Source organism: Plectropomus leopardus, chromosome 14 (genome assembly GCF_026936395.1).
Source record: "Plectropomus leopardus strain MGB_pleo_1.0 chromosome 14, ASM2693639v1, whole genome shotgun sequence".
In the NCBI taxonomy this organism is placed as follows: domain Eukaryota; kingdom Metazoa; phylum Chordata; class Actinopteri; order Perciformes; family Serranidae; genus Plectropomus; species Plectropomus leopardus.
This window is the reverse complement of record NC_142189.1, coordinates 9,831,463-9,845,888: the sequence shown is the minus strand read 5'-3', so window position 1 is coordinate 9,845,888 and position 14,426 is coordinate 9,831,463. Positions and strand designations below refer to the sequence as shown.

At 38.3% G+C, this 14,426-nt stretch overlaps 1 protein-coding gene across 2 annotated transcripts in view; it reads right to left on the bottom strand.

The window, feature by feature from the left end:
• Positions 1-14,426, bottom strand: part of sptb (spectrin, beta, erythrocytic) — a 107,133-nt gene that overhangs the window by 78,504 nt on the left and 14,203 nt on the right. For both annotated transcript variants that reach the window (XM_088087244.1, XM_088087245.1), the window contains 7 exons: positions 5,846-5,997; positions 5,521-5,694; positions 3,736-3,833; positions 1,887-1,967; positions 1,616-1,731; positions 1,370-1,482; positions 1,098-1,285 (listed from right to left, as the gene is read on the bottom strand). In XM_088087244.1, coding sequence (XP_087943370.1) covers positions 1,098-1,285; positions 1,370-1,482; positions 1,616-1,731; positions 1,887-1,967; positions 3,736-3,833; positions 5,521-5,694; positions 5,846-5,997 — 922 coding nt within the window. The remainder of the gene's footprint in view (positions 1-1,097; positions 1,286-1,369; positions 1,483-1,615; positions 1,732-1,886; positions 1,968-3,735; positions 3,834-5,520; positions 5,695-5,845; positions 5,998-14,426) is intronic.

The window sequence follows — 14,426 nt, the reverse complement described above, 5'->3', positions numbered from 1 at the left end:
GTTCTGGTTGTATTTTAGTACAAAGAGGAATAAATATGTATGATAATTATCACCTTGCTAAAATAACAAAGTTTAAAGTGGTCTATCACTTTTGCACAGTATTATATGTGCATATAAACTGCAAAAACTAAAATCTCAGTAATATATGCTTGTTTTTTGGGGGCCAATTTTATAACTTGTTTTAAGCTGTTTTGTCCTTTTGCAGCATTTTTGTTTGGTGTAGCTGTGCCTGTTTTAAGATACAATTCCCAAACATACAGCCTAGCGTTTACCAATTCTCTCTTTATATTGAGAAAATAACTCTTAAATCTTGTATCTAGACAGATGTGCTTGTTTTTAGTCTGGCCACACTGGTTTTCAGATATCTGTGGATCTTTGAGACAAGATATTTTTACTTGTAACAAAAAAAAATCTTGTTAAGAGAGATTTTCCTGTTCTGCTGGCAGATAATTTTGCTTTTAAAAAAAAAAAAATTTAAGCAATATTTTCCCCATTGTATTGCTTTTTTTCTTGTATTTAGAGTTGAAGTTTTTGCAGTGTACTAGATTGCATTAATTTTCCACATATATGTGGAACTTTGAGGGTAAATATGGACGGACTAACCAGAAAAATCCTGCACCACGAGGAGTCATAGAAGTGAAAAGTAACTGTAATAATGTTTAACTTGCTGAAAATTGGATTGAATTTGGAAAAAAGATCCCAACATACACACAAAAAATACATTATATTACCAGCAAAACATCATTTAATGACGTAATTTTCTAAGGAACAGTTATAGTCCCTCTTCTGTACTAGTGTGATTTAATAATGTTTTCTTGTGCTCCATATTAAAAGGTTTTCTGGAATAGACCCAGCAGGTTTAAGTTTGGGGTTCCTACTAGACTTCATAGAAAACTATGATCCTATTGCTCAGCTGAAAAGTGGTGTTGAATTACAATTTGTTTCTGTTGGATTGGTAATGTTACTGGTATTGTATGAAATCTGCACAACATAAATGACGGTGAATAAAGGTGAAGCAAAAAAACACTGAACAAAGAGATCACAATAGAGACAGCACAGAGTGTGAAATACTGGGAAGGCTTTTTGGCTCGACTCACTTGGGCGGCTTCTCTACAGTGCGGTAGGTGTTGAAGGCCTGAAGCTGCTGCTGAACTCCAGTCAAAGAGTTGGCAAGTTTCCTGTTATTCAGCACGATGATGGTCTGCTCAATCCACGTCAGCAGGTCTGACGCCAGCGTCTCGTACTTATCGATCATCTTCTCTGTCTCAATGGCGTGATCCAGAACCTGGAGAAAGGAGGTCAAAGACGATCAGGGACGCAGGAACAACGTTATGTAAACAAATCAGTGTGCGTCATCTTTCCACCTCACCTTTCCAACTCTCTTGCCTTCAACGGCGAGCTGCTTCATCTTCGAGAAGTAGTGGTAAAATGCCACGACGTACGTGATGATGGACTTCTCGTCTGGGTTCTCTGTGAACACATCTACAAAACAAAACGGCAGATAAGTCAGTCACAGCCAAGCCAGAGAGCATCGCTGGTCCTTTTTTTTCCACCAGGCGTGAAGCTCATAAACATTTAGTTCTACATGAAGGCTCAGCCTCCGTCAGTCACTCGCCTTCAGGGTCTAACAGTTTGGTCACGCCAAGCTGCTGCTCTGCTACGTTAAAGGCGCTCTGGAGGTTATGGGTCGGGTTGGACCTCTTCAGATTGCCGTAGTCCACCAGATCCGGCCTGAGAGAGAAAGATGGAGAGAGAGGAAAAGAGGAAAATGAGACAGTGAAAGTGATGAAGCAGAATGAGGAGGAGAGACATTGAGCAGATGGGCTTCCTGCGTGTTTACATTTCAGAGCTGGTGAGAGTGGATTTGGCCATTCATCTCTCCTTACCGGTGTTTGTGTATGAGAGCGTTGAAGGCCATGCCGTCTTTCCAGCTGGTGGTGAAGTTTGTGATGTTGACGTTGGGATATCTGGAAGACAACAGCCAGGGGACGTCATTGACTGAACATACGGGACATTGCTGAGGAGCTCCTGTTTTAAATCAACGTCTGGGATCTGTTCTGCCTCCCCGCATGTGTAATTATGAACCACATATTTGGGCTGAGCAGACTCAGACCGGTGGCATTTTGTGATTTGCTCAAAAGATCACAACATTTATTCAAGAATATCGAGAAGAAGAAAACTTAGAGGCACAGACTCTGAAATATGAGTCTTACTGGAAGCTACTTAATCACACTTCAAATGAAGACCTTTAACCTTAAAGAACAGAAAACATTTGGGAAATTTTTCTTATGTGCTTTCTTGCTGAGTGCAGATGAGTAAACTGATCATGTCTGTACTGTATGAAGCTACAGAAAGCAGCGAGTTAGCGTAGCTTAGCATAAAGACTGAAAACAGCATGAAAGATTGACAACAGGATGAAAGAGCTAGAGTCCGTCCAAAAGCAGCAAAGTTATCCTACAAGCATCTCTAAAGCTATCTATTAAAAGGAATATTTGGAAATTTTGAGAAATATGGTTTTTCGTTTCTTGCTGAGTGTGTCTCTACGCTAAATATGGAGCAGAAGAAAGCAGCCACTCAGCTTAGCTTAGCATAAAGACCAGAAACAGGATAAAACAGCTAGCCCAAGTCTGTCCAGGAAGAACAAAATTTGTCTACCAGCACCTCTGAAGCTCACTAATTAAAAACTACTTTGAAATTTTAAAAATATGCTTATCTGCCTTCTTGCTTAGTGTAAGAGGAATAAACTGATACCACTTTCATGTCTGCTAAATATGAAGCTACAGCCAGCGGCCAGTTAGCTTAGCTTAGGTTAAAGACTGGAAATGGAGGGAAACATTTAGCCTGGCTCTGTCTGAGGAGAGATAATCATCCCACCAACACAAAACTCTCCATGAAACAAAAACTCTGTTTTATTACAACTTAAACAAATAGCATGTTAATTAGTGTTTTATTTTATTAACACTTTTCAAGATGCCCAAAGACATTTCACATAATAAATTAATTATGTAGCCTAAAGCCCCAAAAAATAAAACAACACAAGTGCAGTGTGGCACAAGATATAGAATCAAATATTAAAAGCTTTAAAACATTTTTAAAAGGTGAGTTTTGAATTTGAAGACACACTCACACAACAAGGTGTCTTCAGGTCCTGAAAATCTTTAAGAGCCTTATTACAAAACATTATATCTAATTTTATATATGCATATTTTGACTTCTGTTTTGTCAAAATGAGTGAAGTTCTTCAGAGTGAAAGTCCACATTTTTTATGTTATAAATCTTTAAACTTGCCACTGAACCTAACACTGTCTTTTTACTCAAAGGCACTTACCTGTAAGTGAAATGCAGATTGGCAAAACTCTCACTAATAACCATTTTCCTACATAAAAACTTCTTCACAGGACAACATAAAGCCTACCACTTACCTTTAGACTTAACAATAAAAACAAAAAAATGCTCTTATCTTGTCTCATTATTGTTGCTGTGTTTGTTGTTGTTGTTGTTGTTGTTGTTGTTAAGAAACAAGATGACTGATGATTTCCAAAAAACTGTCTTAAATTTGGTTTAAAATGATCTTTAAGAAGTCTTAAAAGCTTTAAATTTAAGTGCTTGACACCTGTAGACACCCTACACAAAAATAACTTTAACCACAAAAGATTTACAGCTGTGCACATCAGAAAAATCCCAGAGGATATGTGCAACAGCTTGGTGATGCAAAAGGTCACACGTCCCACTTACCCTGCCGTTTTCATCTGGCACCACAGAAGAAGAGCGTCCTTGGCTGAGCGCGTCTCCTTCTGGTCCTCCTGGCCCGTTTCCACAATAATGTCCTGGATCTGATAAAAAAACAACACGCACAGCTGGATGATTAATAATGAAACGTGACTAATGACTGCGAGGTTCGCAATCAAACAAGAACAATTCGCAGCAGAGAACAAAAACTTAACTGATAGTAACATGTCACTGACAGAACGCAGCAGCAGGGAAACATTTTGGCAAAGTGGCACAAAAACCCCTTTGAAATACATCATTAATTACAGCTTACAAGGAAGTTTTTATTTGTGTACAAAATCTCAAGTGATATATCATCGATGTTATTAGCCGACTGGATTCTCATACATCTAAACCTGTGGTCCGGTTGAAAGGAGGAGGGTGGTAATTATTGAAGTTCTTATTTTCCCACACAGTGGGCCAGTAATTAGAGCAGTGATGTGATCTGAGAGACAGGCCCTGAGAGAGGGCTAAATTTAGCCAGCTTTGGTTCTCCTTGGTTTATGCAGACTGAAAAGATACAGACAGGACCAAGTCAACTCCACTCTTTTTCTTCTTCTGATTTTTTTTTTCTTTTTGGTTTGAAAAGTCTGAATAATGCAGGAGGCCATATTGTTTGAACCAAGGCGTCTAAAAATAACAGTGTTGCTGTCAAATTAAAAATAAATATATGCCCCCCTCCGAAAAGATAAAAGAGTCAAACAGACATGTTCTGATGTTCTGGATGTGCTTCTTACAGCAGATAATAATGGCTCCGCAACCTGAAGGCATCTCATTCCAGGAAAAATAAAAAGTCAAAAACATCCCAAGGCTGCCAGCTGAAACTGTGCCTGTGCTGCGTGCAGACACACACCCGAATAACACTAATCAATTAATCAGAGACATCTCAGTCAAACACAGCAGGTCTTAGACTTTGGCCGCATTTACATGCAAATAAAAACCATTTTTTTAAATGTACTCTGTACTATGGTAGCATAATAACGCATATTAAACCTTTATATGTGAACTGTGGTCAGGCTGCAGAAATGACCAGCTCATCATATTATGTGAAGATTGTGATAAACAGTGTAAAAAACTTTGACATCATGTGGTTTTCAGACCAGAAGTAATATAAGTCTTAAATTATTTCCCTTTCTCCCTGTTTTAGGTTTGCTTTTGGTATGTGTAGGAAAGCTTACCATTTTGATGTTTCGATGAGAACTACAAAACATTTCTCATATTGCATATTGGTGTCTCACCTAGGTAAGACACTGGCCCAGATGCAGACCACTGTTTGAGACCAATAAACAACAAAATCGGTTATGTTTAGTGCCACTGTTTCCAGCAGATTTTAAGCCACCACACGTAGGTGTTTTGTGGTGACCTGTCACTGTATTTCCACTGGGGATAATGCCTAGAAAAGCAGCTGTTTTTTACTGAGACATTTTCTGCGTTTCCAGCAGGGATTGTGACACCAAAACCAGGTGTTTTAAGCCAAAACATGATAATTTCCTGATCATAACTACGTGGTTTTTGTGCCTAAACATAACAACACGTTAAACATAGTGTTGCTGAAACGTAGAAATACGTTAAATTGCAAAGTAATAACATAGAATTGCAATATATCCATTTGCAGAAATATACAATGCCATCTTTTATTCGGGCATTTTGTGTTGATAACTGATGTAAAAACACAATGAGTTATTCAAAACATCAAATACTAGTAAATAATGTTAAATATGAGCTCTCAATGTAACCAAAGTCTTAGTTTACCTGGAAGCGAAGGATGATGGTCCAGATGAGGCCGAGGATGAGGCGATGGTTGCCATCGACGATGTCGTGGGAGCCCATGTTCTCCAAGTGGACTCTCTGTTCTTTGAGGAACTGCAGAGCCTTGTCCACATTCTCCAAACAGTGGATACGCATTCGGCCCTTAGTGGGTTTTGGCTGAGAACAGAAATAAGACAGAAAGTCAAAACACAGACAGGAAAAGTCATAAATGCAAGACAGACCACAAGAGAGAAAGACAGATAATACAGAGAGTGTAAAAAGGAGAAAAAAATATAAAAATGTAACGTTTGACAAGGGAGCTTCTCACCAGTCGTTCACCGGACAGCACCTCCAGTAGTTTAATGAGCATGCGTCCATCCCGCAGGTCCAGGTAGAGGTCAGAGATGCGACAGCCGACCCGGGACAGGATTGAGTTGACCCATTTAGTGAAGGTCTTCTTCTGAACCGCCTCACGCTCATCTGATGGGAGCACAAAGTTAAAAGAAAGAACATGAGCTCCATGAATAATGAAATAACTTCACATCTACAGAGCAGCACCACTGGAGCTGGTGGGGATTAACTCGTCCTGCTCAAGGGCTCTTCAGATAGACGAAGTTGAAGCTGCTCTGGAAACAGGGAAATCTTACTGGTTAAATTAATCCTCAGTGCAGCATTAAGCTGTGCACTTACTGAGAGAGAAGAGCCTGGACACACCCAGTTATCTGTATTAGCTGGTGAGCTTTATCTGCAGCAAAAACATGCACTTATAATGATTCTGTGGCTCCAATAATTTAATCCACCCAATAATGGTATTTCTAACTTCACATCAGGTCTGCCTCAGAGAAATATTTCCATAACCGTGGACCGATTATGTGACAATGGGCCCCCGAGTATGTAAAAGGCCCCCAACCCCTCTAACACAAGACAGTGGTGTGACAGCCTGATGTTCTGCAGGTTAACGAAATGATTCAGTTCATGCTGGAGATAGAAAGAGGCTGTCTGACTCCAGTCCAAACCTGCTGCCACAGCAGACACACACTGACACTCCTCTGCACAGATATTATGAAAAAGCTACAGAACATGATACAAAATGTTATAGGAAACCATCCACAGACAAATGATTGACAAGTTTTCTTAACCCTTGAAACCTGGGCAAATGACACAGAAATTGGCAAGAAAATTACCTGAAAATAAGCACACACACAAAAAATCATTCAAAAAAACAAACAAACAACAAAACAAAATTAACAACAATAATAATAATAACAATAAAGGAAATTACCTAAAAAGTGCTTAAAATAATAATTATGCAAAATAACTAAAATAGTTCTCTGGACAATTTCCTTATAGCTTTAGAAAAAATAATTACCTAATTCTGCAATTTTTGAGAGAAATCAAATAAATTTGCTCAGGATTCAAAGCTTTAAATACTTGAGAAAGGCATCTGAAGCAGAGCAACAGAAGAAAAGTGATGTCGATCCAGGTTTCAAAGAGTTAATTGCTCTTCTGCTGTTTCTATTTAAATTGCTTTACCACATTTACTGTATTTAAAGACATTATACTGAAGCTTTATTATGTCATACAGTATATGAGGAGAAAAAAATCAATCTTGTGTTGGATTTGATTGGCAGATACTTAATATTAAGAGGAAAACTGGAATGACCACCTAGCTGCTTTGTGCCTCTATGAACCAAAGTTGTACTTACAGTTAACATTATGATGTCGCAGTAAAGTTGACCTTTGACCTTTTGGATATAAATTTCATCACTTCATCATTCTATCCAGTTCAACATTCGTGTGAAATTTTGTCAGAATTGCATATGAATTATTGAATTATGGCAAAAAACATGTTTTGTGAGGTCAGAATGAACTCGACCTTTGACCGCCAAAATCTACTCAGTTCATTCTTGAGTACAAGTGAATGTTTGTGTTAAATTTGAGAAAATTCCCTTAAGGCGTTCTTGAGATATTGCCTTAATGAGAATAGGACTGCAGAACTCCCCGAAAACATAGTGCCTCCAGCTCCAGCCGTGGCTATCCCCACCTCAGAGGCATAAAAAACATCAGCAGGACATCCCCGTTCTTTACTGAGCTCTGTGACTTTCCTACAAGAAATGTTAACAGTCATCATGAGGGCCCCAGGCTCGTGCCCAGAGGGGCCTGTTCAATAATGCATCAATGTTCACGACTAAAACTTCAATTAAAGTCAGTTAAATGGTCAGCCTCGTCACAGCGCTGCCAAAGACAGCCTCACTGTTGCAACTCTGAAGGTAAAATAAGGTCACTTTAAAAGCTCTGGACCAGTCACATTATCTCCGCTGTATGTTTATACAGTGCATTGCTTTTATTGGAATGAGAGAAGTACGTCAATCAATAAAACTACTCTAGGGACTTCATCACTCCCTTAAATTGCTGACATTTCTTGGAAACTGGCAGTTTTCACCATGTCTTATCCCGTATCGGAGCAGGGGGACTCATTACTGGTCACTCCTGATGCGTCCTGCGTAAGTATTGATATCAAAAATATACCTAAAGTACCGAAAGTAAAAGTAGCCTCATCATTATGCAGAATGGCCCATTTCAGACAAATATACTGTATATCACTGGATAAAAAGATATGTATTTATGTGTAAAGGTAGAGCTAATTTAAGTACTTAATGTACTGCTGGAAAGCTTGATGTGTAATTTTAGTATTTGTCAGCCTAGACTCTATTTTTCAATCAATTGTATTTATAAAGCCCATTATCACAAAGCACAGTTTGCCTCAAAGGGCTTTACAGCATACGACATCCCTCTGCCCCTAGACCCTCACATCATCTAATGAATAAAAAAAAAATGGGGGAAAAAATGGTAGACACCTCAGGAAGAGCAACTGAGGAGGGATCCCTCTTCTGGGTAGGACAAACGTGCAATAGATGTCATAAATAACAATTAAATTACAATTACTTTAATTACTAAATTACTTTGCTGTGTTGTGTGTGATGACTGAATAAAAATACTACTACTACCACTACTAAATAATAACAATCTGAAGCAGTCAGTGGCACAAACAAGCACTTTTAGTGGATTTAAATTGACAATGCAAACATGCCCTGAGGGTGACACTGCCACCTGATCACAGCTGCAGCAGTCATGCACAATAATAATGAAAATTAAAAAGTTGATTTAGATTTTGTAATAATAATTTGAATCTGCTAAAAAAGAAAAACTGTCAAATAAATGTAGTGAAGTTAAATCTACAATATTGGCTTCCAAATTATGGAGGAGTAGAATTGTAAAGCAGCTTATCATGGAAACACTTGAGCAAAGTACCTCAAGATTGTATTATAGTACAGTAAACAGACGTACTGTAAATGTAATGCACAACATCACAAACAGGTACTCCCTGAGGAAAAGCTTTACTTTAACATCTCCTCAACGTCCTTGCAGAGTACATGAGAAGTGCTGCAGCATAACAACATCACACATGCACAAAAAGTACAAACAAAGTCTCTGCATAGTTAAGCGTAGGTGTACAGTATTTATGCTGAAATTCCTCAACTGCAATTTTGCCTGAAAACTCAGGACTGACAGGGCGGAGGGAAGCAGAGAGTACGAGCGTCAGACTTGGACAGGTTTTTGGGAGGATGAGCGCTGCCCACATGGTGACACATCTTGCCGGGCTCACACTTAAAATCATATTTCAGCGCGCGGCAGATGTGCCTCCTACTCAGCAGCCAAAATAAAACCAATTTTGATGGGACCATATGTCGGCGTGACCCAATGTACTATACTGTGTTTATTTTGTTTGTGGACACAGTCAGTGTGAATGGGAGCGTGGGCGGCATGAGTGGGTGTGTGCTGGTGACTGGAGGTTGTATCTGCATTTCTTTAAGCACATGAGCTGCCCTGTGTGATTTAAACCTTTTCTTATCACATGTTAAGCACAGAATCTGACGCAAAATAACACTTGTGATCAAGCAGGATATTTTACAATGAAATTATCCATTAAAATATTTTTGCAATGCTTCATTCCAGCATATTAAACAAAAGCTTTTACAATATTACACATTAATGTCCAGTGTAATACTTTCACTGTTAACTTTCACTGCTATGCATTACAGAAAAAAATGTGTTTCAACTGAAAATGATAAAGCAGTTTTGTCTTACATGGAAACTTGGCTGATTCTTTAGGTTTAATTACTTAATTATCAGATTACATCATAGGATCTATTCAGATTTTTTTGTGTTTTTATTGTTTTTATCTCATGTTGTCACATTTCCGTCAAAAACATACAATAAAGTATTAACTTATCAAATCTTGTAAATGATGTCGCATTTGAAAAAGCAGTAGTGGATAAAGTTATTTTTTACTAAATCTTCTTTTACTTAAACAACAGAAGCAATACCACAATGTAGAAATACTCTGTAACAAATGAAAGTTGTGCATTCAACATGTTATTTAAGTAGAAGTACAAAAGCATTAGCATCAAATTACACTTTAAGTCCAAAATTTTAAAGTATGAATTATGCAAAATGGCCCATTTATGGATTAGAATTGGTGATGCATTAATGTATACATAGTTTTAATGTTGCAGCTGGTAAATGTGGAGCCTGTGTTTTACTATATCTGCTGCCAGGTAGCAGGAAATATTCATAAAACAAAAGTACAAAGTACAGTATTTCCCTCTGAGATATAGTGGAAAAAGTATAAAGTTCCAGAAAATGGAACAGCAATAAGACAGTATAAGTACATACAAACTGTACCTAAGTACAGTATGTCAAGAATATGATTTATTACATTGACATCTTAGATTTGTTTTCTAGTGATTTATATAGTGACTTAGCTGTTGTAAACATTAAGGTTCCTGCAGAGAAGCAATATTTAGTTATATTTCAAATATTAAATTAAATTATTTAATGCAACTGTTTAGTAATGAAGAACAGATAAGAGTATTGACGAAATAACAAAGTGATGTGGAGTATCGTTAAGAGCAGCAGTATTAATGAAATCCAAACGAAAACTATTTCTGTCTATTAGTCATTTTAACTTATTTCTTATGCAGATATTCAAAGGTCCCAGCTTTTCAAATGTAAATATTTCTTGGACTATTGATCAGAAAAAAAGGATATTGAAGACATCACCTTGGGGCCTGGAAACACAGGTATTTTTTGTTATATACTAACATTTTGTAGGTCAAACAATCGATCTAATCATGACAATAATCATTAGTATTTCAGATTAAACTGGAGCAAGGACAGAAGGACGATGCAAGCTGACTACAGTTACCTTGATTGCACTTGCAGCTCCCAGAAGAAACAAACTCTCAAACACACACACACACAAACACACACACACACACACACACACACACTGTCAAACACACACATACACACACACACACACACACAAACACACACACACACAGCTCCTTAAAGTTTATCAGGTCAACCTCTGGTGAGGAGACATTCTCCCCTCCATCCTCCCATCCTGCAACACGTGACTTCCCCTCACTCTGCCTGCTACAGTCTGCCCTGTTTATCCCTGAACCCAAATATGACTGCAAACTAAGGAGTGCAAAGGACTGCATCCTTAATGACTCGTGTAATAAATGATTCAGACCCCGAGGCTGTGGAGAACAAGCAAGGAATAAGGAGGAATAGGGAGGAAAGGAAAGACAGACGGAGTTAAAGATACTGGATGAAAGGTTAGGAGGCAATAAAACAGAGCGAGGGAGGAGGAGAGACTGGAGCAAAGGAGAGGAAGAGGAGAAAAGAGGGCAGGGATGGAGGGCAACTTAGATCAGCCACAAAGTAATGTCTGAGATGCTTTAATCTGCAGAGACCCAACCAGGGAAACAGAACAAGATACATTACCTACAGTCTAAAAATGACCCAGTAAGCACCACACAAGCTCCAGCTCCATTCTTAGCACCATCAGAGAGCAGAAACCAGGGTTTGTTGTATGTAAAACACATGGCGCAGCAGAGTACAGTAAATAAATCATGCTTCTTCTGCTCCGCTCAGCAGAACAACAGCACACAGCGCTCCGCAACGTCGTCACGGATTACCACGGCATTAAAAAATGATGGGAATTTAAACATGCAAATAACTCAAAGCTCCAGCAGGAGTGTCAGCATTGATTTAGCACAAACTGTCAAATCATAATCTATCAGCAGAGACGAAAAAACAGCAATAAGGCGACTCTATGTGCAGCAGAACCTTTGACAAATGCTTTCTGAACTATTTGGGGTGCTGTCTCCAGAGAGGTTTACAGTATGGCACATCCCCGAAACGTGCACATGGTTCTCCCGTATCGTCTCACATCACGAGACCTTGAGGAGTGCACATTGATGCTCCCGGCCATGGGACAGCAGAGAAAAGAGGAGGAGGGGGAGAGAAGGAGGACTGTTGCTTGCATGCATCCCGCCGAGCCGTCTCCACTCCAGATGAGTAGTTCAACAAGCTCGATATGACAACAGCCTCGTGTGTGCACTCTCTGCAGAACAGCCTTCAGCGTTAGACTGAAAACTAAGTTCTGTTTAACCTCAAAAACTCCAGCAGCTGAATCATAGAGCTGGTCAGAAAATCAATTCAATATCTTATATTAGTGATATGAGATTCAAAACTGTCTGAGATTTCATTATCTTGTGTTGTGCGAGAGTCACATAAAAAGTCAATAATTCTACTTCTTTAGGTTTTATATTGATGTATTTGTCATGAGTGTCATTATTTTGGTTAGTTGCCCAATGCTGACTAAGATCTAGATATTTTGACAAGATCGTGTTTCCCAACTGGAAAAAAAGAGTATAATATATGTATTTTACACTGTGTGGTATAAAATTACACATATTGTCATATATTGGCACCTTAAAGCATGTTTATGCAACTTTTGTTGAACACAATGAATTTCTTTTAATTTTCAGAGCTTGCTTTTTGCATTTTCTTATAGATGTTTTATTCTATCATTTCAATTTTTCATGACTTGGTCAATCAATCTGTTTATAATGACTTCATATTACTGATTACTGTTTTAATTAGTATTTTTGATTTTTAAAAAAACACCCAATTACACCTCAGCAGTTTTAATAGATGGGCCTATTCATTGATAATTTAAAGTATTAAACACTTAGGAGATAGGGGCAGGAGAGGGACACAGATTTGCTCATGTGCGCTACGGACAGCCCTAAATACTGCTCTTCATTTGAGCAAGATGATGTTCAAAGTCAATTATAACTTAGACTAACTGTAACTTTACTTAAGTGTAACTGTCCAAATAAATAATATAAATCTTTTTTTTCTTAAATTGAAGAAATTAATACATAACTAATAATGTTTTGACAAGAAATAAGTTAACATTTTTCTATAATGGTTGTTTCGGTATAATCCATGTTTGTTTAATATGTTGGTAAAATCAGCATTAAAGTTTTTTTAAAAAAGTAATAATAATCAAACAAACTGACTGAGAACATGTCGAATTAGACCACAAGCAGGCATTGCTACAAGCTTCCTGGTGATGTATACTGTATTTTATGATTGTTGTATTTTGTGAAAAAAACATTGATCTAATGCAAAACCAGTGACACACTTTAACAGTGACACAAGTAGAGACGTGTCAAAGTCAGCAAACTGACCGAGTCAGCTAACTTTAGCTAACTTTTCTCATCTTGCTTTAAGGTTTTGTACCAAAGTTGGTGTAAAAGCAGGAACCATGAAGGTAAATTTGCTGTAAAACATGTGTGCTTGTAGATTTGATGTGAGAACTTGTAAAACAAAAGTCTGAACTTCAATATTCAAGTCACAGAGAAAACAAAGCAAATGAGAGCTCGTAGAAAAAAGCGAGGTGAACCAATAGAAACGCCTCTTTTATATTTTATACAAGTGAAAACTTTGAAAGTTCAGATTTTAGCTTTTGCATTTTGCAACATATTTACCTTCGTAGATGTATTTTAAATTAGATGTAAATAAAACAATTTCGTATTGATTTCTTGTACTCAACCGACTTCTTTTACTTGTGGCAGAACTGTAGCTGAAACAGAAGTTTTTTTTAGGCACTGCACATTTAAATAAAGCTCATAAATAGTAAAGTGGCTGTAATAGTTAATACGAAGGGCTGACCACAACTTAACTGTATGTTTAATGTTTGGTTGCTTCAGCAGAAGCTTCCATTGTCATACAGTCTTTTTACATGAATTAAATATTTTCGAGTGCAGCGGTCATAAACTTTTCTATCCTGCGGCAGCATCCTGTCACTGCTGCACTTCGTTTCTTCTCTAACTTCCCAGCTTCCTCTTCTTCCCGCATATCAGTGCTAGCCTTACTAAACATTCCTCTGTTTCACATGCTTTTACTGTGTAACCTCTCATCACTCTTTGACTCCCGTGAAAGCCCAATGACTTATTCATGCTGATGGATTTTCCCTGTTTACAGCCTGACCCGTCTTTTTTCCACAGTCAGCTCTTACTGGATGTGGCCCAGTTTGTCCCACAGCGTCCAGCTACATGCCTGAGTCACGACACTGCCACTGCTACCTGTCCCGCAGCCATGACACCGTGTCTTCATGAACAGGCCCGGCCAGGAGTTTAGATGAAACGCCTCCTCTGGCAGCTTTGTTTACACGCTTCCCCAAGACAAGATGAATTGTCGGAGCTTTTGCTAAATGGACTCGTGTTGTGCAGCAGCTGAACATCAGATTAATGCACATTAGAGGCTGTCAAGAGTACGTGATGCTGTAAAGAGCAAAACATGCCAGTATTTTGACTTGTCAGGATTAAAGGGGAGCTCTATGAAAGTCAGGCACTGAAAGTGCTATTGCAAATGTGATCAAATGTTATGTTATGCTTTTGTGGATTCATAGAAACTGTGTTAAATTTGATAAATTGCCTCAAAAGATGTCACATAAGTCAACGTCACTTAGGGCTAAAGACTAC